Here is a 26,475-nt window from a genome sequence, read left to right on the forward strand (position 1 = left end):
CACTGCAGAAGTGTGAGTTTCGGAGCTGGCAGAACGCCGGAACAGCTACAGCTGCACCAGTGCTCCTAGAACTGCACGAAGCAGCCAAATTTAGGCTGTACAGTCACCCTCAGTCCTAGCACCTGACACTGAAACATTCAAGCTCTCAACACAATTTTGCGTTTAGGACACCGCTCCCTTGCGCAGTGACTCTGCATTTAGAAGTGAGTTAAGGGAATTCTGCCCCTGCCCGTTACTGTCACGCTGTCTCCACTACGAGTCCTCAGAAAAGATTTGAATAATAGATCTCAAAGTTGTCTTGGAGCATTTTTTCAGAATTTGTTCCCAAGTTCATTTCATGTTTCCCAGGCTCTTAAAGTGAATTACTGAGAGATGTGACAGCTGCTTTATTCAGATTGGATAGTTCAATACAACTTCACATTTTACTATAGAAATGATAAAAAAATCTCTAGATACCTGAGCGGTTAAGTACAAAAATACGAAACACTCGAACTTCTCCAAATCCAATCCTAAAAAGCAAAACAAAACAAAACTTCAACCTTCTGTCCTCCATATTTCTAAGGGTTTCTCTTTTCCTTCAAAGCAGCTATTACATTGCACATCTGTACGCCCTCACTTCCTCTATCCATTCAGCAGTAGCTGCTTCCACCTGCAGATCAGCATATCCAAATAGACCCTGGATGTTGAAGAGAAACAAAGGCTCGATGGGAACAGCCTTAGCATCAACCTTGAATTACATTTCCAATAAAAAGTAAAAATAGTGTTGATCAGGTAGCATACAAAACCGAATTTATCCAAACTCCACATCTCCAACGCCCCTTTCCACAAGCAGGAACCAGTTTGTAGATTAATAATTTGGCATTCCAAAGCCTCTTAGAACAAGGCTGTTAACAGCTCTCCTGAAGTTTTACATACACACATCTGAGGCAACCTCGTGCTGGTTCTAAACAGGAATGACAGCACGACTCAGTCATCTTTGCAGGATATGGCAGTCTTTAGGTTCAGTGCTAGTCACTGAGCTCCAGATCATACTCGGGGTAAAGGTGCTTTGTAGTAACTCCTCGGATAACAGCTAGAAAAGAAATGAATACCATTGATTTCATTAAATAAAGAGCAAATCGTAGAACCTCCCATAGCTAAGAAACCAATCAAAGATTTTGTAGCTATGCCCCCTGCTTGCCCCACTATTTTTTTAAAGTATATGAATAACAAAGCCAACAGAAGTAAGCAAGGCTTTCCGAATATCAGTAACCCAAATATGGACTAAAATACCTCTAGATGCCAATTATTTCACATATTCTAAGTTCTAATTTGAATCAGTTCTAAGAACATTCCAAGAAAATAAGAGTAGCATTTGTGTTTGCACAAGTGCTTTGTTAACATAAGCCTAAAATTGAAGAATCTTTAACACAAGCTCTGCCTTCATGCACAGCATCTGCTTGTATAAAAAGACTTAGTAAGGTGTTCTTCAACAGCCTTCCCGTCCTTACCCAGCTTGCCCAGCAGCATCTGTCCAGCATCTTTAATATCATTATACTCATGGAGCAGAGCGATGTGTTTCTCCAACTCCTCCAGGCTGTAGCCTCTGTAACAAAGCCAGAAAGATCAAAAATGACACAGAGGGATTGCTGCTGCCGCATGGCAAACGCCGCCACTGCTGAACAAACACGTGAGGATATCTGAGATATCCGCACCTGGTGCATCAAAAGCGGAATCTGAAGGCAGAAAGCACAGTTGCTGAAAGTCAAACACGAAATCTACAAGTGCGCAGATCCTCATTTTAAGGGTGTTTCTGTATCAAAACTTCTCAAACAAAACAAAACAAACAAATCCAACCTAATTCTCAGAATCGAGTAGAAACAGGAGTAAGCTGTGGTGAACCCATTTTACAGGGGTCTCTAATTTGTCAGCAGGGAAAGAAATGTTTATTCTTCAGAATAAGTTAAAAAAATAAACAAGCTATTTGCTTGCCTGGAGCCTCTGTTTCTTGAGTACTAAGCTTTAACCCAGTCACTTTATACATAAAACAGAAGAACATTGCTCCGAGATGGAAAAACAAAGGAAACTCATCCAGGACCAGAAGTGGCAGGCCATACAAGGCATGATCTCAGTTTTAAGTCCCACATGAACAAGCACTTCTGGTGGCATGAGATTCTGTGGTACCATGACCATTAAAATTATTCTGTTCCAATTCACACATAATTCCCTCAACAATATCTGAGGCAAAGCTAAATTTCCTTAACCAAGCTCTAAGAAGAATTCATTTTCCTTTACCAAGCGAACAGTAGAGAATCCCCTTTTGTCTTTAACAGGCCTGCAATTCAAACCAATGCTGTAACCAACACCGAGCAGCACCGGGACAAGAACGGCACCACCACAGACCCTCTTTGCCTCTAATTACCGGACCACACCATGCTTCAAACCCAAAACAACGGCGACACCGCACTGCCAAGGACGCACTCGGACAAGAGCTGTGCGATTTCCTGGTCCAGAGCAAGCTCCTTCTGTCGCAGCTCCTCGATCTCACGGCGCAGGGCTTCTCCGGTGGCCCCGGGAGGGCGGCAGGAGGCTGGGGCCGGGACCTGGGGGCACACACACGGACACAGACAGACACACAGACAGACACACAGACAGACACACAGACAGACACACAGACAGACACACAGACAGACACACAGACAGACACACAGACAGACACACAGACAGACACACAGACAGACACACAGACAGACACACAGACAGACACACAGACAGACACACAGACAGACACACAGACAGACACACAGACAGACACACAGACAGACACACAGACAGACACACAGACAGACACACAGACAGACACACAGACAGACACACAGACAGACACACAGACAGACACACAGACAGACACACAGACAGACACACAGACAGACACACAGACACGTTACAGCACCCCGCGCTGCTCCCGAGGGGCCTGGGCTCAACACCCACCGTGTGCCCCCGGCAACAGCGGCAGGGCGCCCGTGTCCAGGACCCCTGGGGGTTTGTGAGGTGCCGGCCTGCCCCGGGCGGGGCTGGCAGCGCCCAGCCGAAGGCCGCGGCCCGGCCCCGGGGACTCACCGGGGACTTGAAGCCGCCACCGCTCCGCCGGGGTCCGCCGGGGGGCCTGCAAAGCAAATGGCGGCTGTCAGGGCCGGGTGGGGAAGGAGGGACGGGGAGAAAGGGGCAGCGAGACCCGGCTCCTACCTCCGGAGCGGCGGCGGCGGCGGCGCGCTGCGCCCCGAGTTCTCCGGTACCCCCTCCGCCAGGGCGGCCGCCGCCCGCCCGTACCGGCGGCGGCACCACCGGAGCCGCGGGGCGCGCTGGGAGCTGTAGTCCGTGCGGCGCGGGGCGCGCTGGGAGTTGTAGGCGGCCCCCGGCGCGAGGCACGCTGGGGCGGGTAGTTCTCGGCGCCGCGAGAGCTGAGAGGGCCCGGCTGCGGCCCTGGCTCGAGAATAAATGTATCTGTGTGTAGTTAGAGGCGGTGTTTAAGTGGCACAGTAATGTATCCGTGTGTAACTAGAGGTGGCGTTTAGGTGGGGCACGGTAAAGGTATCTGTGTGTGACTAGAGGTGGCGTTTAGGTGAGGCACAGCGTAATTATCCCAATTAACGCTGGCACCCAGCGCTTTCAGAAACGCCTCAGAGCCCCTCAGCCACCTCCACCCTGGCGCTGTGGCTGCCCAGGGGCTCTCAACAGGAGCTCTGGGGGCCCTGCGCTGCTGCCCTTATGAAGGAAGGAGCAGCCAGCACCCCGCCACCATGATCGCCAACTGGACACCGCAGTGTCCCTCAGAGCCCCCCGGGTGCTCCCCTGGGGACCCCAAGCAGCCACCGGCTGGGGCAGAGCCGAAGCGAGGAACGGGGCTGGAACTGATGCACTTGAGCCCCTGAGCTGTGCCTGGAACCGACAGGCTTGGCACCCCAAGCCATGCCTGGCCATCCCAGCTGCCATCAGGCGCATGCCACTAGGAGGGTGCAGGAGGGAATAAAGCTGCTGTCCCGTCCTCAGCGAGCACACAGCCCTCTTCCCACAGCTCTCCTGGCCCACAGGTGAACGCTGGCTGCCCGCTGTGCACTGCCAGGCGCAGCAGGAGCTGGACCCTTCTCAGAGCCACGCTCCGCTCTTGCCCCGCTTGGAAGGCCCGAGGGTGCGAGACCACAACCGCACGGCAGTGAAACACAGCCCGGGCGAGCCGCGGCTTCCACGGCAGCGCCCGGGCAGCGAAGCGACCCACGGGAGCTGGGGAGCCACGGGGGGCGGCCGCAGGTGCCCGCCAGAGGCCGGGGGCAGCGTGCCCAGCCCGCAGGCTCCGGGCAGCCCGCTCCCCACCCGAGCTCGGCTCCATTAGGGGCAGGAAGGACGGCTGGGGGGCGACAAACCGGGACCGGGAGGGGACCGGGAGGGGACCGGGGCCGGGAGGGACCCGGCGGGGCGGGCGCTGTGCTCGGGCCGGGCCAGGGCGGAGCCTGGCGGCCGCCTCCGCCGCTCCCCTCGGCGGCTGACGTGGCCCGGGCGCGGGGCGGACATGGCGGACGGCAGCAGGCAGAGCAAGCTGGCGGCGGCCAAGAAGAAGGTGAGGGAAGGGGGGACGGGACGGCAGCGGAGCGGAGCCGCCGGGCTGCTCGGGCCCCGGCGCCCCGTGAGGAGCGGAGCCGCCGGGCCCGGCCTCCTGCGGTGAGGGGCGAGGGGCACCGGGGGGGCCGCTCCGCTCCGCCGGGCCCCGGTGGGAGCCCCCCGGGTGTCCCCGGGTGTCCCCGGGTGCCGGGCGCTGCTGCCGGGCCTTCCCCAGCCCGGGGGAGGCGGCCCCGGGGAGGCCGGGCCTGGGCCGGTGCTGCCTGCCCGCCCGCCCGGGTTCTGTGTTTGTTTGTCCCTTCCTTTCTCCTTTCTTTCCCTTTTTTTCATTTTTTTTTTCTTTTATTTTTTTTCTCCGTCCCCGCGGGGCAGCCCAGCCCCGTCCGTCCCGGCGGCTTTGCGTGCCTGTGTCAAAGTCAAGCGGCTGGGAAAGTGTCCTGGAGCGGCTCAGGCTTCCATTTTGAAATCCTCCGAATAAATGGGATCCCTCTTATTTTATTTTTGCCACCTTGGCTTTGAAACACGGCCCTGGCCGCCTGGCCGGGGGGGTGGCAGCAGCTGCCAGCTGCGGTGTCTGGACGAAACGGAGGGATTTGGGCTGCCTGGCAGGGGGCTGCTGCAGGCAGTGCCCGCCTGGCACTGCTCGGGCTGGGGGCTCGGTGCGCCACCAGAACACCACAACACTTGGCAGGGTTCAGCTTCGAGCTTATCAGCCTGGCCGAGGTGAAATGGATATTATTTTAAAATCAATTAGAGATTGCTTATCCCCCTAGTTCACACTTAGGCCAGTGTCTGTATTACTGCGTTATCTATGAAGATTGTAATTTTTCTTTCCTAGAATGGAAGCCCTTCCTCTCAGACTGCTTTTCCACTTGGCATTTAGGATTGACTGCTGTTTATTTTTTTTTTTTCTCCTTGGTGCTAGTTATAGACTTAAAAATATTTTTTAATCTCTTTCCAATTACAGCAAAGGGTATCAAATTCTTTGTTTCCCAGGAACTTCATTAGTTATTTACAAAAGTTGTATATTTACAACCCTGAGTCTCTTGTCATAAACTCATTATGCTAGTTCTCACTTTTATGCATCTCTGAATTATTTTGGTATTTTTTTTCAGAGGGTGAACTCTTTCAAGACAGTTTCTCTTGTCCTTACACTTTATTTTTACCCATTTTTTTGTTGTCGACATTATACTCATAAAAGACATATTCTGTTTGGACTTCAAATTTTTTTTTTTTTTCACAGCTGAAGGAATATCAGCAGAAGAATAGCCCTGGAGCAACTGCGGGAGCCAAGAAAAAACGAAAAACTAAGGAAGGAAGTAGACCCGAGACTCCCACAAATGATGACAGACAGTCTCCAGAGAACGTGAGCGTCTCATTCCTTCTCCCAAATAATTTGCCTCCGCCTTGTTCTTTGGCTTCCCAAACAGCATAACCACAGCTGAAAGAGGGTTGTGCCAGTGTAATATTAATGGCTCGTGTGCCTGTGTTAGCAGCGTATGAAGTGTGCTACAGTGGTTAGCAGCTAAAACTCCTGAGAGGTGCATGCTACAGTCAGGCTACGTGGCGAGGTGGTGTTTGATCATAGAATGCTGTAGTGCAACCCTGGGTATGTCCAGAGGTGCTGCTTTGAGGTGTGCTTTGAGGCTCCTACGGAGCTGGAGGATGCCAGTTTCTTTGGCTGCCTTTTATTGACATTTTTCTCCCTGTCCTTTTCTGAGCCGTTTCTCTTTCCACTTTTCTTTCGCCTCCTTTAGATTCAGAACATTCTGAAGGTGCTGGTGTCAGACCTTAACCGCTCCAATGGGGTAGCCATACCCTCATTGGACAAGAGGAAGGTGAGGCAGTGCTCGCGTCCCTCTCAGTGACTTGCTATCCCCACTGCATGCTTCGGGTTCTGTTTAAACTGACCTTGATTTTTGGATGGAGCCTTGTTCTGGCATATTTGCTGTCAGTTGCTTGAGTTTTGTTGCTGTTTTTATTAACATGGAGCTGTTTGTTAACACGCATTTCCATTGCTCGTAAGTGCTTGTTTCCTCCTGGTTTCTGTCAAACCTAACACGTGCAAAAGTGAACCTTGTCAAATGCTTGTCCTTGAGACAGTTGAGCTGTAAGGAAAAAGGAATCTGGGGTGAAGCAATAAATTAACTGCTGAGGAACACCGCGCTAAGAAGAGGTAGTGTCTTTTTAGTCTGCATTTCTGCTGTTCTGTGTGTCATTGCTTTATTTACTCTAGTGCCGTGCTTCTGAAGGGCATGTTTCTGCTCGTGTCTCGTCAAGCAGCTGCCCTGAACAAGCTATGTAGTTATTCCAGCCAACCCATTTTATGACAGGTGATGAAACTTGCACAGGTGATGTACAGTCTGGCAAGTGCCACGGCTTTAAATATGTTTAGGCAGGAAGTCAGGTATTTCAAGTCAGGCATTTACAGGCTTTAGCGTCTTCCGTAGCTACTGAAGAAGAAAGGGCAGGAAGTACTCCAGCAAGCAATCTACATGTGCTCAGGAGCAAAATGTAAGCAAACCGCCTTTAAAAAAATATTTCAGACAGTTTAATTAAAGAAGGCTCAAATTGTGATACAAACTAAGGAAAGTAAAGAATTTTCTTTCTGTTTTGTTGTACCAAAGTTCTGCTTTTCATTTTCCCTTGCATCATTTTGGTAGCTTATTTATCTACCATTTTTTCAAGTCTAGTTGTCACAAAGTAACCCCTTATTATATTTACTCTGTATCCAAGCCTTTCCACCAATAAATACAACTAAGTGAATCAGGGGGTATCAGGTAGATGCAGTGAAACCGGCAAGATAGGATGGAGCACACTCTGAATTACCTTTGTATCCATTTTCTCCTTTTTTGTGTGTGGATTCTGCTGTTGGGCAGGACAGCTGCTGCAGAGTGAAAGCTCCTCCATCCGGACCTTAGGTGTGTAGGTTGTGTATCTGTTGAGCTTAAGTGACACAAAGACTTACTGGAAGGTTTGTGGGTCCTGGCTGTGCCCGAGTAGTGTCAGAAAACATGCTGATGATTTACTCTTGCCAAAGGGCCTGTTTTCAGTTAAACTCCCCAGCTCAGTGTAAGTTAGATCTCAGAGACCGTTCACGGTGGAGGCCGAGGTGAAGACGGGTGGTGCAGTGCTGCTGCTGAGGTGGCACCTCGTCCTGCAGGGAAGGCTTACCTGCATCTACAGTTTCAGTTCTGTTCTGAAAATGGAAAATTTATTGCTTCTATTTGTTCTCATTTTTTCATTATTTTTCTCTGCTCCCGTAGCCCAGAGAGATGCATTTTGATCCGATTGGCTATCGCACAATTTGTGGGTTATTGTGTCTGGGGTATTAAGGATATCTTGAAAACTAATCTTTAATTGCAATCTGTAATGGGAGAAAGATTTCTCTTTCCAGTTGCTGTCTTGCAAAAATCCTGAGTCAGGAAAACGCTGTTCAGAGCCTCAACTGATGCTAACAGGGCAGAAAAGCTGATCGTTAGCATCTGAACTACTGCTGCCATTGGCGTCTGATGGGAGGCAGACCCCTCCCACTTCACCCACTTCAGCTTTCTTGGCTGTGAAACACAGAAAACCCAACAAAATAGGAGCCTTTGTGTGAAAACAAATGGATCCTACTATAGGCCAGGCTGAGCGAAATTACCAGCTTCTTATTCTACGTTATTTGAACCTCACAAAGCATAATTTCCAGGAAAGTAGTTTGCTCCCAAACCTTTCCGTCTCCAACAAATTATGCAGTTCATTTTTTTTTCCTTTAATTTATTTACTTCAAAGCTCTTTCTTTTGGAGGCAGAAGGAAGGCATTCTGTGGTTAAGGCATGTTACCTGTTTTTGCATCTTGAAGTGTTAAGCAAAGAAAAGTCCCAATCAAAAAACTGAGGAAACGTTTTTAAGATGTATCCTGTCCATCTGATGCTCTATCCTGATGAGTGCCTGAACAAACAGAGGCGAAGTAACCCGTAGCTGGAAGAAGTAAGGGAATTCCTGACTTTCCTTTAAGCACCTAACATAGATTGCTCCTTGAGAGTGCAAGTGTCTGTCCTGCTAAAAAGAAATCGAGACGATTCCATTTGTTTTCCTCTGCAGTTTTCCTGCTTGTTGCTTTCATTAAATCTGTCTTCGCTGTTACTGTCACCTCCTGGCTGCTTGAGTCATGAATGGAGCGCTGAGCAGGTGAATAGGGAACGCTGAGAGAGAAAGGGAGTTCGTGTTTCCTGAGGGCTGCCAAGGAAGTGACTGAAGCAAAAGGGAAGTCTTTCAGATGGAGTTGCAGAGAGCTGCAGTGTATCAGTGGGGTTAACTGGTGAAAGATTCTCACTTGCTTCACAGTGTCGTTAAATTATGGCCTACCAGAGCTGGATGATGAAATAAAAGCAATTGCCATAAAACAGCAGAGTGCTGCTCGGGGTCTTTACAGCTCTCTGGTGCTGTACAAGGTTTGTCCAGTTCACTGGGGCCTGGCAGAGGTGTCATCAGATACTGTTCATCCTCCCACGAACACCTGATGAGAACTTGCATCGCTGTCCAGAAATAGTTTGGGGCCGTTTTCTATTTAGATTCTTGTAGTCACGGGATTCATAGCTCCAACTAGGGCCAGGGGCACCTGCTCCCAGCAGTGCTGGGTTTGGCCTGTTCACAAATGTCCCGTTTCTAAGCTGGTGGTTCCCAGCTTGCCACAAACATCACTGAGTTCAGGATGGAGCAGCTGAGTTTGGCTGGCCCAGTTTGCAGGTAGCCTTCTTCACTAGCCTGTCCTTTCCCATCTCAGCATGCCTGCAGTGAGCAGTGTTCCCAGAGACATCCCGAAGGCGGTGCATTTCAGAGCAGTGACTCCCATCTGGCCTTGTCTTTGCTCGCTTTTAGACAAATCCTTTGCAGAAAATCTAGTGTGTGAGCTTAGAGTCGGGTGATATCAGTGCCCCACATAAAGAAGTGAGTTTGCTTATGGGACACCAGGTCTTCAGGCTGGGTCTAGCAGGACGTGGGACTGGGATGATGTCTGTGGGTTGATGCAGTCCCCTGTTTGCTCTGGGGTGGGCACAGATCCCCTTCCACATGTTTGTAAATGATCATTCGCATCTGTCATCTGTTCTTCCTAGGCCTTATCACAAGGCGATGTGTTCGTGTGCGGTCCTTTTGTTTCGCATGTCGGCTGTAATTCCTGTGATGTGTTTTGTGACAGGCATACTTTGACAGTGATGTTGCCACTCGTAACGCTGAACAGCTTGCTGCCGATGTCCCTGTGCTATCTAACAGCAACAGTCTACCTAGTTGTGGTTCTGTTCTGCCTGCTCCCGGGAGCATGCAGCTGACACAGGTTTGTGACTCATCCCAAATATTGCCATACTGGTTAGCAATGCCACGATTTTGCTGAGAAAGACAGTCTTTGTAACTACAGGATGACTAGCTCAGATCGTCTCCTGTTAAAAATACTGCATTCTCCACATCATCTGTCTGAGAGAGTGGAGGGCACGAGCATGCACGTGCCCCTGCTTCTTCCAAAGCTTCCGTTCTCTTCCCCTTTTCTCCTATTTAATGAGCAGAAAGCTCTCCTAATAATATAGGTCTCCAGTTGGAGCAGTCTGCTCTTCCTTTCACTACTTAAAGACACAGATGAAGTTTTTCCAGCAAAGCAGCATCGATTATCCTGATAATTGTAACAGCAAACACAAAGCCAGTAACACTTAACTCTTCATTCCATGAAACCCAGGCTCTCAACACTCAGAAATTATGTGCGAGCTAGGAACTGAGTTGGTGGTTTTAAGTTTATCTTTCTTTGGGGAGCAGTAATTACAGGTACTGTGCAACCTGAGCCCACACGTAGTCAAGTCTTAGTGACACACTCGCAAATGTCACTCCCATCTTTTTTTACAGGCTTGTAATTTTTGTTTCAATCCACAGATTCATGAAGCTGAGGATCATAAAAATGCTTTGGATGAGAACAGGTGAGTGTATGTTTATTAAACAGCTTTGCAAAAGGATCCCCAAGTGTCCAACAAATTCAAGTTTTATTACTCCCCACTGCTGTACCGATTGGGGCAGTTCTTTGGGAGAAATTTTCATCACGAGGCCTTTTTTTGTTCCCAGGTCTCTCTCGTCAACAGAAAGTCTCCGCCAGTTGTCTGAACAACTCAATGGCCTGGTTTCTCAGGTATGGCCTCGTTTTGGTCCATTTGTCCTAATAATTTTCTTGGTGTCTGATGTGGAGCTTTACGCAGCCAGTTCAAGAAAACGCTCTTCAATCTTGGAGATGTCTACAGCCGTCCTACTGAACAATAAGATATTTAAGCACTGAGAAGCAAAACCTCCAGTTTTAGGAATGTAAAATTTCAGCAGTAGGAAGAGGAGCAGAGTGGGATGAATGAACAGCATGTATTCATGGAAAGATGTATTCTTGATTTAGTGGCAAAGAATCTGAAGTCAATCTGCATAATTCATATCAGCTTGTCACAGGGGGGAGTCTGCATCTATCCTTAGACACAGAAAAAAATACTCTTCTGGCTGGCTGTGGTACTTTGAAGTGAAAGGTGCTCTAAGAAGTATTATGATAGTCAGTTCTTACTTGATAATGATTTGTTGCCTGGGGGAATAAAACTGACTGACTTGGCTTTTTTTCTTCTAGTCTACATCATACGTGAATGGGGAAAGTGCTATTTCTTCCACAAATATTAAGGAAATGGAAGTAAGTTGTTCTCAGTGTTTGTTTTTAATTTTTATTTATTTGTTTATTTTTATTTGCTAGTCTTGATGACTGACTTGGGACTCTGTGCTTACAGCAGTGTTAACAAGACCCAGTTGAATATACAGTTCACATACCTCGCTGTCCAGCGTTGCCCTCCTCTGTAATCAGGTAGTTGTGGTCAGCAGGAGGAGGCAGGTATCTGAGGTATTTCCCGTTTGGGGACTGGGGATAATCTGGCCTTCATGCAGCTCTAGTCCTTAGTTTTGGTGGACTTTTATGTCAAAAAGAAGCCTTAGCAGCAACTGATAAAATACAATGATGTCCCAGCTACTCTTGTTGAAACTGTAGATTTGTTTGGAGAATCTGATTTTTATCAAACTGTGATAATGGTTTATTTTTCTCTTCTTTTTAATTATTGCTTTTTTTTCCTCCCCTCCTCCTTTTCTGCCCCTCCCTTTTTCTCCTCTCTGCATGTGCCCATCAGACACGTTACCAGGAGCTGGCAGTAGCCCTAGATTCCAGCAATCTAACTAACAAACAGCTCATTACAAAGATAGAGGAATTGGTAAGAAACAATCCAACCAACCAGTTTGATATTGTCTCTGCTGCTCCTCCATGCTCTCTGGGTGTCTGCGAGGTTATGGGTTCTCTTATAGTGCCACAAGGAAGGCTGCTTATAGAGCACTTTGTGTGGAACAAAATGGGCTGTGTGGAAAACCTGTTCAGATCAAAGTCTAAGGCCACTTGTACATGTATTGGTTCATCTGAGAAACAAGAAACACAGTTTTGTTGTTTCCACTTAAATGTGCTCTGTTGATCTCATCATGCTTTCCCTGGATGATAAGCATCCTGATAAAACAGCTATTTCTGGTCCTGGTCTGAATCCCCGAAATACAGAATTCTAGTGCCAGCAGCACTGTGAAAACCTATTTCGGCAGGTGGTGATGCTGTTCTAAATATACCAGCAGAGTGGGAGCAATAGGTCTAAGAGAGAGCCTGGCGCTGGTTTCTCATCATATCCTCAGCTTCTCTTGGCACTATGAATGAACTGCTTTGTCCTGTGGCTTGCATGGATTCCTGCTGCTGCTTTTCAGCCTTCAGCTTTAACACCGTATGAAATGTAGCTAAGTGAACTTGTTTCAGTCTGAAAAGAGCCTTTCTTGGTTTGAAGTACTTTTCCTCGTTTTGTTCCTCTCACAGTACTCCTTTTCCAAAGTTCAGCATTTCCCAGTGTACCCCACAACCCCTCTTGTGTTATTTTTGGTTTTGAGTTACTGTGGTTCCATTCTGTTCCTTTTTGCCTTTTAGCTGGGCTGCAGAGGTAGGGGTATTGCCCGCCCAGGATTCTCCTTGTTTGCCTGCTTTCCGACAGGCGTATGAAACACGGTCTTGCCTGGAATTATATAGGGTCTTTGCTGCATTTGCAGTCTTGTCTTTGCTTTCCCTAGTTATGTTTTGCGCTGGCTTTGCTAGAATCAAAACCTGTAATCCATCACTCTTCCCTCTGTAGTCATGTTTCAAAATGTGCTTGAAATAGTGGTAGTAAAAATTGAGCAATGTCCATCCTTTGGGAAGGGGAAAAAGTACTGTTTATGTAGTTACTGAGAGAAACTGCCACGGGGACACCAGCAGCAAATAGCAAACACTCCACCCCACACGAATCCGCAGAAGTCTAAGATCTTGTCTGAATTAAAACACTATGCTGTGTTTTTTTTTTTTCTTTTTTGAATGCATTTTGGTCATTATCCTAATAAATCAGGATTATAATTAATATCAGAGATGTGGGGTGCAAGTTTAACTGAAGTTGGATGCTCAGATAGGGGTTGCATTAGTGGTATTTGGGAACAACTTTGGCAATGTACTAAGCAACAAAAAACATACCTGGTGTATTCTGTGATTCTGTATCAGTGAAGGGAGCCCCAAATCTATTATTTCTAATAGATGAGACAAACTTCTTAGTCTTCTACAGAAAAGGATAATGGAAATTGTTTGCATTAATTGGGCATGTGTCCTACTTCATCAAAGTGGAAATGTGTTTCAGCAGTTTGAGAGTACTCGCTCTTAATGCTGGTGCATCCGTTTTCTTCCACAGAAACAACAGAACCAAGAAGCAATGAATCAGCTGGAGAAGGTAAAGTGTGTCCTATTTTTGGATAGATACAGAAGTAGATATCTCTTTCTCTGAGGAGCAGAAAGCATAGTGGACTTTGGCACGGGCCTGCGTGATCTTGTTTTATAGAACACAGAATCATTTAGGTTGGAAAGGACTGCAATGGAAGCAGCAGAGTGCAGTTTAAGGCCTTTTTGGTACTTTGTATTCCAAACACTGGCACATTTATGCCAGCATAAAGAACCTATCGTTGCCATTCTGGGATGGATAAACAAAGAAGTAGTTCAAATAATGGAAGACTGAGAATGTCTTTTAAAAATAGTGGTACTGGTTAAAAGCTGGAAGTACTACTGATGAATCACTGCTTTTTTAGTTTGACATAAAACAAAAAGGGTTAACTATTTAGAATTTTGTGCTGAACAGGGATCGTTTGTTTGTACAGGAAAAGAAGGAGTTTGAACAGAAGTTTTCTAAAGAGCAAGCAGCACTGAGGGAACAGCTACAGGTAAGACAGAGCTTCCATTATAGTAATGTTGCTTGGCTTCTGCATTCTTTCAGGAAAACTGGGAGAGCCAGTTAGCCAGTCTGTACTTAATTGCAAGAGTTCTTTACCTTTACTAAATTATCCTTTTGTGGTAACAGTGATGTTGCAGTTACAAGCAAAGATTTTTTCCACTGAGCTCGTTTTTTCCCCCCAAAGGTTCATATCCAGACGATTGGAATTCTGGTTTCTGAGAAGTCTGAGTTGCAGACAGCCCTTGGACATACTCAACAAGCTGCACGGCAGAAATCAGGTAAAGGACTCCAAAAACTCCAGCTCAAGCTGTTGGCTAAATTGTGGATTTCAAGTCACAGGCATGATAGTTGCTGGCAGCCAGCTCACCATGCTCATTGACTCCTTAATGAGCAATTCTTGGCACCATCACTGCTTCTGTCATCATATCTGCCCCCAAACTGGAGCATGGTAATCCCATGGCAGTTGAGGTTCTTTTGTGCATCATTACAGCCCTGTCAGCCCTGTTTGGGCCTGGTGACTACCCCAGACTGTTCTTTTCTCACTTTCTTCAGATTCTTTTAAAACTTTGTTCCCTTTTCTCCACCATCCCTCCCACACAGCTGTCATGTTAGTGTAGGTTTTACCCGAGGCTTTCATTCTCACCTAAATTTCAGCAATTTACTCTAGTAGAAAAATAAACATACTGCCTATTGTTCTGCAAAGGAAGTTTCATCATCTCCCTCTAAAATTGAGGAAGGTAGTTACAGAGAGCTTTACTGCCCCAGGTTGCTGGTGAATGACCTGTATAGCCAAGAGGAGAACCAGGTCTACTGATTTACAGAGCTCTGTGCTGTGCTGCCCTCTCTGAAGTGTTTAAGAGCTTGTTAACAAAGTAGAAAGTGCTGTTCAGCCTGCTCCAAAAATCCCTTTGTGGTCTTGTCTCAACTGACTCTGCTCTGACTTGCTCAGGAGAAGCTGAAGACCTTGCTGCTCGTTTACAGTCATCTCGCCAGAGGGTATCAGAGCTAGAACGCACTTTGTCCTCCATCTCTATGCAGCAAAAACAGTCAGAGAAGGTAAGAGTCACCTCTGTTTATGCTTAACCAGCAGCTCTGTGTTTGGCTATTTGCTTGTCACTATACTACTGCAAAGTCTGTAGTGACTACTTAGAGAGGAGGTAGAAATTAACCTTGTTAATTGTTAATTAACCTTGTAAAACCCTGTATTCTCCATGATCAAGGCAAACTTTTCAGGTTTCTGTGACCACTAATTACATGGTCCAGTTGCTGTCTTCAGATCTGGCACCTTACTACGTTAGTTCTGCCAGCTCCACGCAACAGAAGTGTCACTGAGACCTCGTCCCAGGAGGGTCTCCATCAAACAGACACTTCGGTATTGATACTAATCCAGAAGTTTGCAGAAATAACCTCATGACCAGTTAGTAGCATGGCATTTGAAAAGACCAAGCAGATGAATTCCTGGCAAATTCGTCCTTTGTGTAGTCTGATGGGCTGTACAGCCTGCTGTAGCTATAGATGAGGTTCTGAGCAAACCTGTCCTGAGGGTTTTGCCAAAGTTGTGACCTTTTCTGCATTAGCTGATCTGTTAAAGGTAAAATACGGTAATCTTTGAACATTTTATGTTATCTGTTTGTTTATTTGACTTAGATAAATCAATCATTTGCTTTTTCTCCAGCATAATAAAGAGTTAGTGAAGGAGCGAGACAACCTGAAACTAGAACTGTACAAACACAGGTAAGCCCGTTCTGCACGTTACTCCAGAGTAACGCTCCTCTTCTCAGTAGAGCCACAAAACTTAGCAAGGAGCACTGACGACAGGAGGTGCCTTGGAAGGCTGGATATTCAATGTAAGAATAATAGTAATAAAAGTCACTAGATGTGTTCCAGTGCTGTACTACACATAGCCCAGGGAAGCTGTGGAATCTTCATCCTTGGAAGTGTTCACAGCAACTATGCAGAGCTGTGGCTGACCAGAGCTGGTGTTAGGCTGGTCCCACTTTGAGTGGGATTTTGGACAAGACGACCTCCAAGAGGTCTCTTCCAAACGTTTCTATGACTCCAGCTGCTGTGAAGAACCAGATTGTAAATTTATGACGTGGATGTCTGCAAACCCATAGACAATACAGTGTTGCCACTTTAATTTTTTGTGTTTGTTTCAGCAAGGGCAGTGAGGAAATAAAGCAGCAAAACTCGGAACTGTCAGAGAAACTCCGCTCCCTGGTTTCTGAGAACTCAGCTATGAAGTTGGATATGGAGGACTTGCATAAGAAACTGGAAATGGCTGAGCTGATGATTCAGCAGGTAACCATACTACTGCTGGCACGCGAGGGTAGATCGCACTGATCATTGTAAGGCTTCGCTCCTAAGAGTGAAGGCAAGACTGAACTGTTGTTTCTAAAGTCAGGCATAAAATCTCATCAAGACGTCCTCTTAGGAACAGGTTTTGAGTGAGGCCCCTGAGAATAGAAAGGCAATACTCTAAGGAGTTGGAGCAGTAGACTGAAAGTCATTGTGACACTGGTCTGCTAAAAAAAAAACCACCAAAAACGTATACCATATGAGAGGGTGACTGAACATACCAAGTGTGCCGATGGAGTGACTTTTCTTGTCACTGTTCAGCCTTTTGGTTACCCGGCTGTTGTGCAGTGTCATTGAGAAGCCAGCCGAGTAAGAGTGGGTTTTGTACCTATCCTTACAGAAGCAGGTGAATTGAACAATGGCAGCTCAAAGGTCAGCTCGGTGAAGTTAAGATGAGCAAGCTAGTTAGAAAGGAGATGTGTGAAGTCAGCTGTTAACAGTTCAGACAGCAAACTTGGTGTTAAGGTGAGCCCACCATGGAAGAAACTGCTCTTTTTTATTTTTTGGTGCTTTGTTGTTTTTGGTTTTAGGCAGTGGCTTAAATTACCCTTGAAATAAAGCCAGTTGCTACTCTTCTGGGGAAAGTGTTGTGTCTTAACTGAACCAGCCTTGCTGCTTCATCCACTGACATGTTCCAGGCACTGGCTTTAAATTCCTGGCATGTTTGACAACTTTTAAGGTCACAAGTTTTTATACCATCTGACCGGTCTGTGTAGTACAGACTCTTGAAATGCATGAGGTTTCTAAGCCAAGTGATTTGACTAGAGCCCATTTTCTTAATTAAAAATATAGTAAATATAAAATTGTTAGGGAGGAACTGCCCAGTTTAGCTTGTTTTACCGGGCTAAAATCTGAACTTTTTGATTTTGATCACTACTTTGTTGTTCAGTCAACTTCAGTATGACTTGGAGCATTTTAAAGAGCTATAGAGGGTTGTAACATGGATCACGTGGATGGTTAAAATCAGGGGAGAGGCTACACAGAAATTGGATACTAACATTTTGCCATAATTTCTTGATTTTTTTTGTGGGCAGTTCTCTAATCAGTCAGGGAATCTGGATGTAAACCAGCAGTTGCAGATGGCACTGGAGGAGAGGGCAAGCCTGGAAACCCAGATTGCTCAGGTAAGGTGTTGTATTAAGTACATTGCTGATCCGAATCCTGACTTCTGTAAAGAAACTTGTGTGGCAGAAGAATGCAGCCTGAGCTTTGTGTTAATGCTGTTTTTCTCAAGCTTTATCCTTCACGCAGTCAGCCATTTAATTTATTCAGCTGATACAATTTTCTTTGTGTTCTGTTTTGAACAGCTCACGGAGTCACTTCACCAGCTCCAGACAGAAAGAGATCAGTATGTAGAGAAACTGAAGGAAGAGGGGAGCATTTGGCAGCAGCGAGTACAGCAGCTTGCAGAGCAGGTAACCTCACAGGCAGTCTCACAGCTGCTTTTGGTGAACACAGGAGTAAGTGCACCACGCGTGTTGTTTTAACCTTCACTTGTGTGGCCTTGCAGGTCCACACAATGGCAGAGGAGAAGGAGAAGCATATGGCCCAAATTCGAGAGCTGGAAGCCAATGTTACAGAGCTGTTAAGCAAATCAGGTAGGGCTTCCAGAGTGGGACTTCATATCACAAGAGTACCGGCAGGTTAACTCTGTCCCCGCTGTGCCAGAACTTCTGCGTATACAAGTAGGTCTGATGCTCTGAAATCATGAAGGTGGCTGAAAGAGTGGTAATCCTAAGAGACCTTTCATCCTAGCAGAGAACAATTGAACTACCTCAAGTAATTGATCAGCAGAAGATTTATGTCTTTAGTATCTGTCTGGCTGTACTGTCAGCCCCTCTGGCCAAGGAGATCGGGCAGGTGGGATGCTCTTGCTAGGGCTGTGAGGGAGAGGGCAGTACACAGCAGGGTGTTGTGCTTGGTTTTTGGGTAGTTTGCTCCTTTGTTACTCTCAGTGCCCAGCTTCTCTAGATATTGTGGCTGGTTATACCTTCTGAGTCAATGCCACACGTTGGGGTATGCTTTGTGTAGCTCTGATGTGTATTACACAAGCAATCCATCCCTCTGACTGATCTGTTTTTATTTCCACTTCCTTAGCAGTAAAACCCATGGATATTGAGCCTTCCTCACCAGCAGGGCCTACAGAAGCTGAGTTGAGTCTGCAGGAAGAGATCCAGCGGCTGCAGCAGGAGAAGGAGGAACTGCATGGGCAATACCAGGCCCAGGTCCGGGACAACGAGCAACTGAGCCACCTCAACCGGGAGCAGGAGGAGCGGCTGCTAGAGCTCGAGAAGGCTGTGCAGCGCTACAACGAGGAGTCTGTGGACAGACAGCAGATCCTGGAGAACATGCAGAGTGACAAGGCCACAATCAGCAGGGCACTGAGCCAAAATCGGGAGCTGAAGGAACAGCTGGCCGAACTGCAGAATGGGTTTGTCAGACTGGTATGTCTCTTTCATGCTTCTTTTCCCACTGTTTCCCACACTGGTGCAATCCTTTTGCACAGATGTGTATAAAGAAAAAAAAAACACAAAAAACTGTCAGAAGCATTATCTGTCTTTGGTCCTTTGGGGCTATGGCTGCTCCATCTTCTGTGATATATATTGCCATGCTAGGAGGTTCCCTCTAATTCAGTACTCTTCCAGGTGCTCTGGCAAACAAACAAGTATCTCTGTCCAAAGCAGTTTCCTTTACCTTTATCCTCCACTGGCAGTCAGGCTGTTTCTTTTCCCGGAATATTCTTCCAGTCTTTTTACCCTTGAAGACACCTGTCTTCTGTTCCCTGGATTTGCCTGTGAGGAAGAAATTCTCAGCAGTCTTCTGTCCTGCTGCTGTCATTGTTTCTGTCCTGGAGCTGAATCGTTACTCTTGCTTATTTCTTTCAATGTAACAGCTTCTCCTCTGGGGCCCTGGCACGCTGACAGATGGCCTGGTCACTGTTTTTTCTTTAGTCCTTTCTGAACTTCTCATCTTGTTTTTGAATGTCTATTGCTTCATTTGGGATATTCACGTCACCCATCTGCTTTGGAACTGACAGGCTGTGTGATGTGCCAGGCCTCCTCTTGGCACTGTCCCAGCACTGATTCCCCTGGCTCTTTCCTTGCTCCTCTCTTCTGAATCTTTTTTTTTTTTTAAGAAGTTATTTACTGCCCTGAACAGTCAATTTATGGCCCTTACTTACACCTCAGATTAACACAAGGCATGGCACCCTGTTGTATCAGGAATGAATGTGGTTTATTGCTTTAGTTTATAAGAAAATATGCTTATGGGATTGGGGCGATTTCCTTATACAGTGGTACTGGATTCTTGCAGACTAACGAAAACATGGAGGTTACAAGTGCCCTACAGTCAGAGCAACATGTAAAGAAGGAGTTGGCCAAGAAGCTTGGGCAGCTGCAGGAGAACCTGGGGGAGCTCAAAGAGACAGTAAGTAACAGCGGCAGGACAGGTGTGTAGCAGTTTATGCAAAGAAGAGCTGGCAATATACCAAACTTTGATGGAAAGATGGAAATTGGTATTGTAATGATCAAGCTGGGAGCCTTCCCACATCATCTGCTGTCTGATGTGGGGGACCAGCATGTGGGGGCAGATGGTGGCTGCCTGCCTGGTTGGTGGTTTTGGGGCAACATTGACAGTTTGGATCATGCCACATGGATCATCTTTTTCTGACAAAATGGTTTGATCTGGTGGTTTTGTCTTACGTTAGCTGGAACTGAAAACACAGGAGGCTCAGGCTCTGCAGGAGCAGCGGGACCAATACTACAGCCACTTACAACAGTATACTGTGGCATACCAGCAACTGGCTGCTGAGAAGGAGGAGCTGCACAAACAGTACTTGCTTCAGACACAGCTTATGGATCGGCTGCAGCATGAGGAAGTTCAGGGGAAGGTGACAGTGGAAATGCACCTGAAGGAACTGCAGCAGACCAAGGTAACAGTGCAAAGGGGCAAGTGGGAAGACTGGAGCAAAAATGATGTCTGGAGCAGAAGCACTGCTTGCTTTGTGTGTGTGTGATGCTGCTGCCTCGAAATGTAGTGACTGCTTACAGTCTGGTTTGTGCGGGTTTTAGGTGTAGAACTCCTGTGATTTTCTGCTTCTCTCTTGTAGGAAAGTCTGGAAGCTGTAGCTAAGGAAAACAAAGAGCTGCAAGCTCAGATCAGTCAGTTAGCAGCAGAGCTGGATGACAAGATGTTGCACAGACTAGAAGGTGAGTAGCTGCAGCTGGTCTCCAGGGAGGAGGTAGAGCTGGGCTCTCTGGGGCATTATCTCTCTGTTCGCTTTCCCTCTTTTACAGGAGATGGAGTTGAAAGCGAAGCAATGACTGAAGAAATCCAAAAACCTTCATTAGTGATCCCAGAGAAGTTTGAAAGCCATGAAGAAATGGTGGGTCTTAATGTGTAGAAAAGCTTTTGTTTTCAGTTGTGAACAAATGTCTAGAAAAGGAGGTAGATTAAACTGCAGAGCGGTTCCACCGTGTGCATCACATAAGCTGTTTATCAGCTGTGATCCCTACCTACTGAGGCACAACAGTGAGGGAAATGTTAATAGTCCCTTGTGCACAGCAGCTAAGAACCAAGACTTGTGCAACATCCTTGAAAGCCAGGCTGGAAGTCCAGCAGTGGCTTTATTTAATTATGAAGACAATTCAGCTGGCAGTCACTCTAATTATTGTGATGCTAATGTTCTCCTTAGTTTGGAAGGCAATTTGGAAATGGTGTCAAACATATATTAGATTTTTCTCTAAGTACAGTCATGATTGGAAAACACTGTGATCAAACAGTTATCATGGGAGTTCAAGTTTAATCTGCAGAGAAGAAATGATTTGTACTACTTGGGAACGAGAAGACATGCAGTAGTTGCTGTTGGTGTAATCCCAGGGTAGGATTTCCTACCCATAAATAACATAGGGTAAATTCTCTTATTTTGTTTGCCCTGTGATGTATAATTGATCACACTTCACGCAGGAGAAACACTCATGTGCATACTTGGGAATTCATCTTAGGTTGCTTTCTTGATGTCTGCCATGTCTCAAGTGGAAAAGGAGCGAGAAGATATGAGGCAGCAGCTGGCTGCTCAGAAACAGCAGTGCAGAAGCCTCTTGCAGCAAATAGCAGCTCTTCGGCAGGAGCAGCAACATAATGTGCTGAGTGGAGGTAAGGTTTCGTGCAGTTTGGAGATGGTGTGAATATTGAGGCGTGCCCCAGCCAGCTGGCCTTGGCGTCTGTGAAACAGACAGGTTTTATGGATGCATCGTGACCAAGGGGGATGTGTAAATTACATGTGTCCCTTCCAGATTCCACCATGGATACTGTTCCAGTGGAGGTTCACGAGGCTTTGAAAACTGCCATGGAGAAACTACAGGTAAGCAAAGGATCTCATTTTCTTTCATCCCCACTACCCCACCCAGCTGGACTTCCAGCCAGTCGTACAAACAAACAAATTGTAGGGGAATATGTTGCAGCTGTCCTGTAATAATAAGCTACCTTCTAAAAAGCCTATTGCTGCTTGTCTCATCACAGGGAAGCCTGCAGCAGTAACTCCCCCCTACACTACCCCACAGACTGTAAGGGCCTAACATTCACGTACTAAATAAATAAGTGAAAAACAGACTATCTTCACCCTGCCGGGAGGTGCAGTCTTGGAGCTGAGTATGACCGGAGTTGTGCTATCCCAGCAGCAAGAAGGCTAAAAGGCGCTTTGTTCCATCTTCTGTTCTCCAAAATGCAGACCCCCTTCTCTAGCTCTCAGTTCCTTTCATAAGTTCCTCAGTTCCTCAGTTCCTAATCAGAGAGTAGTTGTAAAGGCAGCAAGAGGAGGGTGGAGGGTGTCTTTAACATGGCTATTTCCTATACGTGAGCAGCTGAAATTAATACCATTTTTTGTGTTCAGTCCCGTTTCACAGATCTGATGCGTGAGAAAGCTGATCTGAAGGAACGGCTAGAAGAGTTAGAACATCGCTGCATACAGCTGTCTGGGGAAACAGACACCATTGGTATGTTTAGGCAACACAAACAACACAAGCTAGAGCTAGCTCAGTGCGTTACTTGGGGACTAGGTTTTGGAGCTGGAGCCTCCCAAATACCAAGCAGTTCAAGTCTCCTACTGCTGCTTAGCTAGGCTAAACTTCCACTCCAGGGCTGGATTTGCTGGATCCTCATGCAACATAGCTCTGTGCTCATGGTAAGGTTTATGCCCTAATCCTGTTAACACTTGTTCCTTATGTTTCTCTTGTGTTCCAGGGGAGTATATTGCATTATACCAGAGTCAAAGGGCTATCCTCAAACAGCGGCACCAGGAGAAAGAAGAGTACATCAGCAGGTTGGCTCAAGATAAGGAAGAGATGAAGGCAAGAAATGTTTTCTGTAGTACTACTCCAGGCAGGGCATAACAATGGTAGGCAGGCCTGGGGAGCACCCGCATAGTATAAGCCTTCACAAGCTGTTGTTCAGCTAGCTTTAATGATGAAGTTGCTGATTTGTGACAGAGGCAGGACAACAAACTACAGAGAAGTTTGTGGCCACAGGGCTGTGCATACTTCATAGGTTTTCCTTTACTTCGGTACAGGTGAAATTACTGGAACTGCAGGATTTAGTGATGCGCCTGGTCAGGGAAAGGAATGAATGGTACAGCAAGTATGTAGCAGCTGCTCAAAACCCAGAGCTGCTAGCAGGCCAGAACGAAAGTGTACTTCCAGTGGAGAGGCGCATTGAACTGAATGCTACCGATGGAGAAGGTAAGCTGTAGCCAGAACAAGTTACATAAAATGGATTAACCCAAGGTCTTGCTGTTGTGCATGGATGGGAAGAGTTACCTGCCTGCCTTGTCTTGTGTGCCTTACAGGGTTACGAGAAGTGAATTTATCAGACGAAGCAGAACAAGAGGCTGCTGCTCTTCACCAATCTGGTTTCTCCCCTATTGACACTAAAGCTGCTCAGCCAAGCCAAGATGACCCCACAGCAAAGCAAATAATGCAGCTTCTCAGAGAAATCCAGAACCCTCAGGAGAGGGTGGGCTCCTTGCTGGAAAACCCCTGCATTCCATTCTTCTACCGTGCCGATGAGAATGATGAGGTCAAAATCATGGTGGTTTAAGTGGCAACAATTCTTACAGCAATTTTCTATGAGCCTGCAAGGACTAAACTGACTTGTATGTGCCCATACCGCTGCTCAGTGCCCTTGGTCAGAACAGAGCTCTGCTCTAAAGACAGCAGGAAAGAGGGATTGCATCAGATGGAACTTGAGCATCAGACCTCATCTTCCTTCTGTTCCGTGGTATGCTTGGAGTACAGGCTGGCTCGAATTAGGGGGAGGCAGCGGGTGCCAGCACATCACCTGGGCCCAGTGTGGGTTGGGGGAAGGGACTCCATGACTTCGGGCAAAATTACTTGAGCCTTTGTCCTGTATCCCTGCCCAGGACTCCGCTGCCAGCACCCAGCTTCACAGCAGTGACTGAGCAGCAGCTCTCATCCAGCATTCATGACTGTAACCTGCCTAGTTCCTTCCAAGGCTCCCACAGTAACTAACATCCTCTGGTAACAGAAACTCTTTGGATTCTAACCAGGTTGCTTTTGTTTCACACCATGTATCTTAATTTCCCATTTTCCACAGCAGCCTGCCTCTTGCAACTGTATCTGAAACCAGCCTTGTCAGTCTTGAACAGCCAAAAGTTCCAGGCTTCTGGCTAGCTAGGCAGCACTACAGACCCATTTATTCTCATCGCTAGGGGAAGGGGCTGAGGGTTGCCTTTTGAGTCTTTTCGGTTACTTGACAAAGCTTTATGTGATTATTGGGAGTGGGGTGGAAATGTAACTGCACTTTGAAGGATGACGTGTTTCACTTGTATGTGTCTGAAGGTTTTATTTATTTTTTAAAAAAATGGGAGAAATAAGTAAAAGGAAACCACTTAATAAACATGCTTTGTTTTGAATTTCTGGACTCTAGGAGGGTATGGTTTTCTCTCACTTAAATTTCTTCTCCCATTTTGGTAAGAAATGCATTAAGCAGGTGGCAAAGGATGTTGTAATCTACCCACCTAAGAGGGGGTGGTACCTGACAATGCCTTGAAACAAGAGGCCCAATTCTAAGGGGAACACATGCTGTGAATAGAGGTCCCCGAAGTGGCAGCAAAGCCAAGCCCTTAGGTGTACAAACCCTCATGCAGATACCTTACAACTAAATCTTTCAGACACAAACTGCCTGTTCTTAATACGGTTACAGACTCAATGAAGTTTTAAGGTGGGTAAGAGGACCTGAATTTCACAGCTGTGCAGTCCCGAAGTACTAACCTGGGCTAGTGCCTGAAGGAGCACCCTAAGCTGTCAAGATGAGAGGTGCAAGCACACAAATGCAGTATCATTTTTTTGCCTGGTCAACACCAGCCTGTTTTTACTGGTGTCTGAATTAGTTGAGCTTTACTAATATAACAGAAGTTTTTTTCTAATGCCAAAAGTAGGTTAAGGCTTTATTTTTTTTTAAATGGTTCATTTTGATTTTTCCATATACAACTAGAAGCATACGTGGAACAATATGTTTTCCTATGAACCCACCAGAGGAAGGTGGAAGCTGTTTTTGACTTCCTTTCACTTTATTGGCCCTATTGTTGTCTGTTAATGGCACAACATGAGTGATAGGGGCTCTCAAGCTCCTGGCTGCATAGGGTTGTATATATAATGTATCTGTGTAAAATGCTGTATATTCCTTGAAGGAAGATCAGCCTGGTGCAGTGTTTATGCCTGCTCAGGCTACTCATGATCTGTATCATAATAACTAAGGGGGCAGGGTTGTGATTTAATGCAGAACATGTGATTTAATGCAGAACATTATAAATGGAATAAATATTTATTAAGTGTTCTTCTCCATAGCTGTGAAGGAGAAGAAGCTGTTGAAGAAGCTCTGCAGTCTGCTGCAGAGGTGACTTAGTCCTATTACAAACATGCTTTCTGAATAAACTTATTCAGATGGGTACTGGCTAGCTGTATTTCTTCTGTTCAGATCACTTTGAAGTTTGGTAAAAAAAAATTTGTAAAGAAAAGAAATTCCTCTAGAAACTCCTACATTGGCACTGATGCCCTTTCCACTTAAGTTATGAATGTTTTCTTGTAGACAGACTGCTGCCAGGTCTAGATACTTCTCCCTTGGCTACCAATTTCACATATGAAGTCTAGGTTCTGATTTTTTTTTTAATCCTTTTTCCCTCTAGAATCATTTCCCCGATCTCACCTTTACGTGGAGTACACTAAGATGACACTAGCACTAACTATTTAGCACTAACTATAACCTCGATCTTGGAGGTCTCTAACCTAGACGATTCTGTGATTCTGTTGTTCAGCTGACACACCTTACCTTTAAATTACAGTAACTGAACTGCCTCTGCCACCTCTGGTTTGAGGAAGAATAAAAAAAAAATGCTTCTTAAAGGCCAGAAGCACCAAACAAACAGGAAACAGCTGTTAAGCTGGAGCCAGACCAAGTTGTTTGACAAGGCTGTAGGTCAGGGGTAAAAGTTTCTCTTGCCTGGGCAGTGTAGCTGGTATTCTTATAACGTACTTAACCACTGAAAACCACCAGATTAGAGATTGCAAAATAAGGGTCCACTACTCCCTTGAATAATTAAAGCTAAAATAAAATGTTCTTTAAGAACAGCCCTAATTGTAGTACCAGATATCGGTAGAAGAGTTCCAGTGAAGAAAAAGAGTATGACAAGCAATGGGTCATTGTCTCAGTGGCATAGAAGCTGAAATTATGAAGTTACAACTTAAAAACATGCAAGGACAGAAATAGCTAAAAGATGCACAGGAAGGAATCACTAGAGATCTAGTCTATTCACCCAACCCACAGCAGTATCCACTATACATAGAAGCTTTGAGTAAAATTTTAGCTTATTAAAAATGTTACTAGGGAGATTTGACAAGTATCACAGCCAGCTGTAGCCAACAGCAACCAGGACTAAATCAAGCATCAGCAGTGCAGTGATGCAGGTCAGAAACCCCAAGGTTCCTAAATTCTTTCTAGGGCAGTAGTGCTGGAGCCCTGCTCCACAGGGGCTTAAGGAATCAATTGTGATCATTAGGACAGCAGTGCTAAGTTCAGGAGTTAGGGAGAAACAGGGCTGTCACTGAGAAACAGCAGGATCTGAAACCTGTTCTGACATGGAGACAGTAGCAGCAGGTTTACCCAGTTTATACTAAGACAGAAATGTCACCTCAGGTTAAAAGCA

General features: G+C 46.2%; 2 protein-coding genes across 6 annotated transcripts; one reads left to right on the top strand and one right to left on the bottom strand.

The window, feature by feature from the left end:
• Positions 1 to 365: 365 nt before the first annotated feature.
• SWI5 (SWI5 homologous recombination repair protein) lies at positions 366 to 4,548 on the bottom strand (the record flags this gene model as incomplete). The annotated part of the gene is made up of 6 exons (XM_083808078.1): positions 366 to 1,072; positions 1,491 to 1,585; positions 2,461 to 2,582; positions 3,100 to 3,145; positions 3,226 to 3,409; positions 4,401 to 4,548. The coding sequence occupies 6 exons, from the start codon at positions 4,546 to 4,548 to the stop codon at positions 1,008 to 1,010; spliced, it is 660 nt and encodes a 219-aa protein (XP_083664204.1). The 3' UTR covers positions 366 to 1,007.
• On the top strand, positions 4,449 to 25,220 carry GOLGA2 (golgin A2). Of its 5 annotated transcripts, none has more exons than XM_083807849.1 (28): positions 4,449 to 4,594; positions 5,837 to 5,959; positions 6,351 to 6,431; positions 9,776 to 9,910; positions 10,495 to 10,538; positions 10,681 to 10,744; positions 11,216 to 11,275; positions 11,760 to 11,840; positions 13,368 to 13,406; positions 13,828 to 13,890; positions 14,086 to 14,179; positions 14,851 to 14,957; positions 15,577 to 15,635; positions 16,061 to 16,202; positions 17,294 to 17,383; positions 17,567 to 17,674; positions 17,770 to 17,857; positions 18,357 to 18,703; positions 19,572 to 19,685; positions 19,966 to 20,190; positions 20,368 to 20,467; positions 20,555 to 20,643; positions 21,263 to 21,413; positions 21,554 to 21,621; positions 22,150 to 22,252; positions 22,500 to 22,606; positions 22,825 to 22,993; positions 23,101 to 25,220. In XM_083807849.1, exons 1-28 carry the CDS (start codon positions 4,547 to 4,549, stop codon positions 23,349 to 23,351), a joined length of 3,150 nt encoding a protein of 1,049 aa, XP_083663975.1. In that variant the 5' UTR covers positions 4,449 to 4,546; the 3' UTR covers positions 23,352 to 25,220. The 5 variants fall into 5 exon arrangements, with proteins under 5 accessions (XP_083663975.1, XP_083663976.1, XP_083663978.1 ...); XM_083807850.1 differs by having other exon boundaries at positions 18,360 to 18,703; XM_083807852.1 differs by lacking the exon at positions 11,760 to 11,840.
• Positions 25,221 to 26,475: the final 1,255 nt, after the last annotated feature.

Source organism: Anser anser, assembly GCF_964211835.1.
Source record: "Anser anser genome assembly, chromosome: 21".
Taxonomy (NCBI): Eukaryota; Metazoa; Chordata; class Aves; order Anseriformes; family Anatidae; genus Anser; species Anser anser.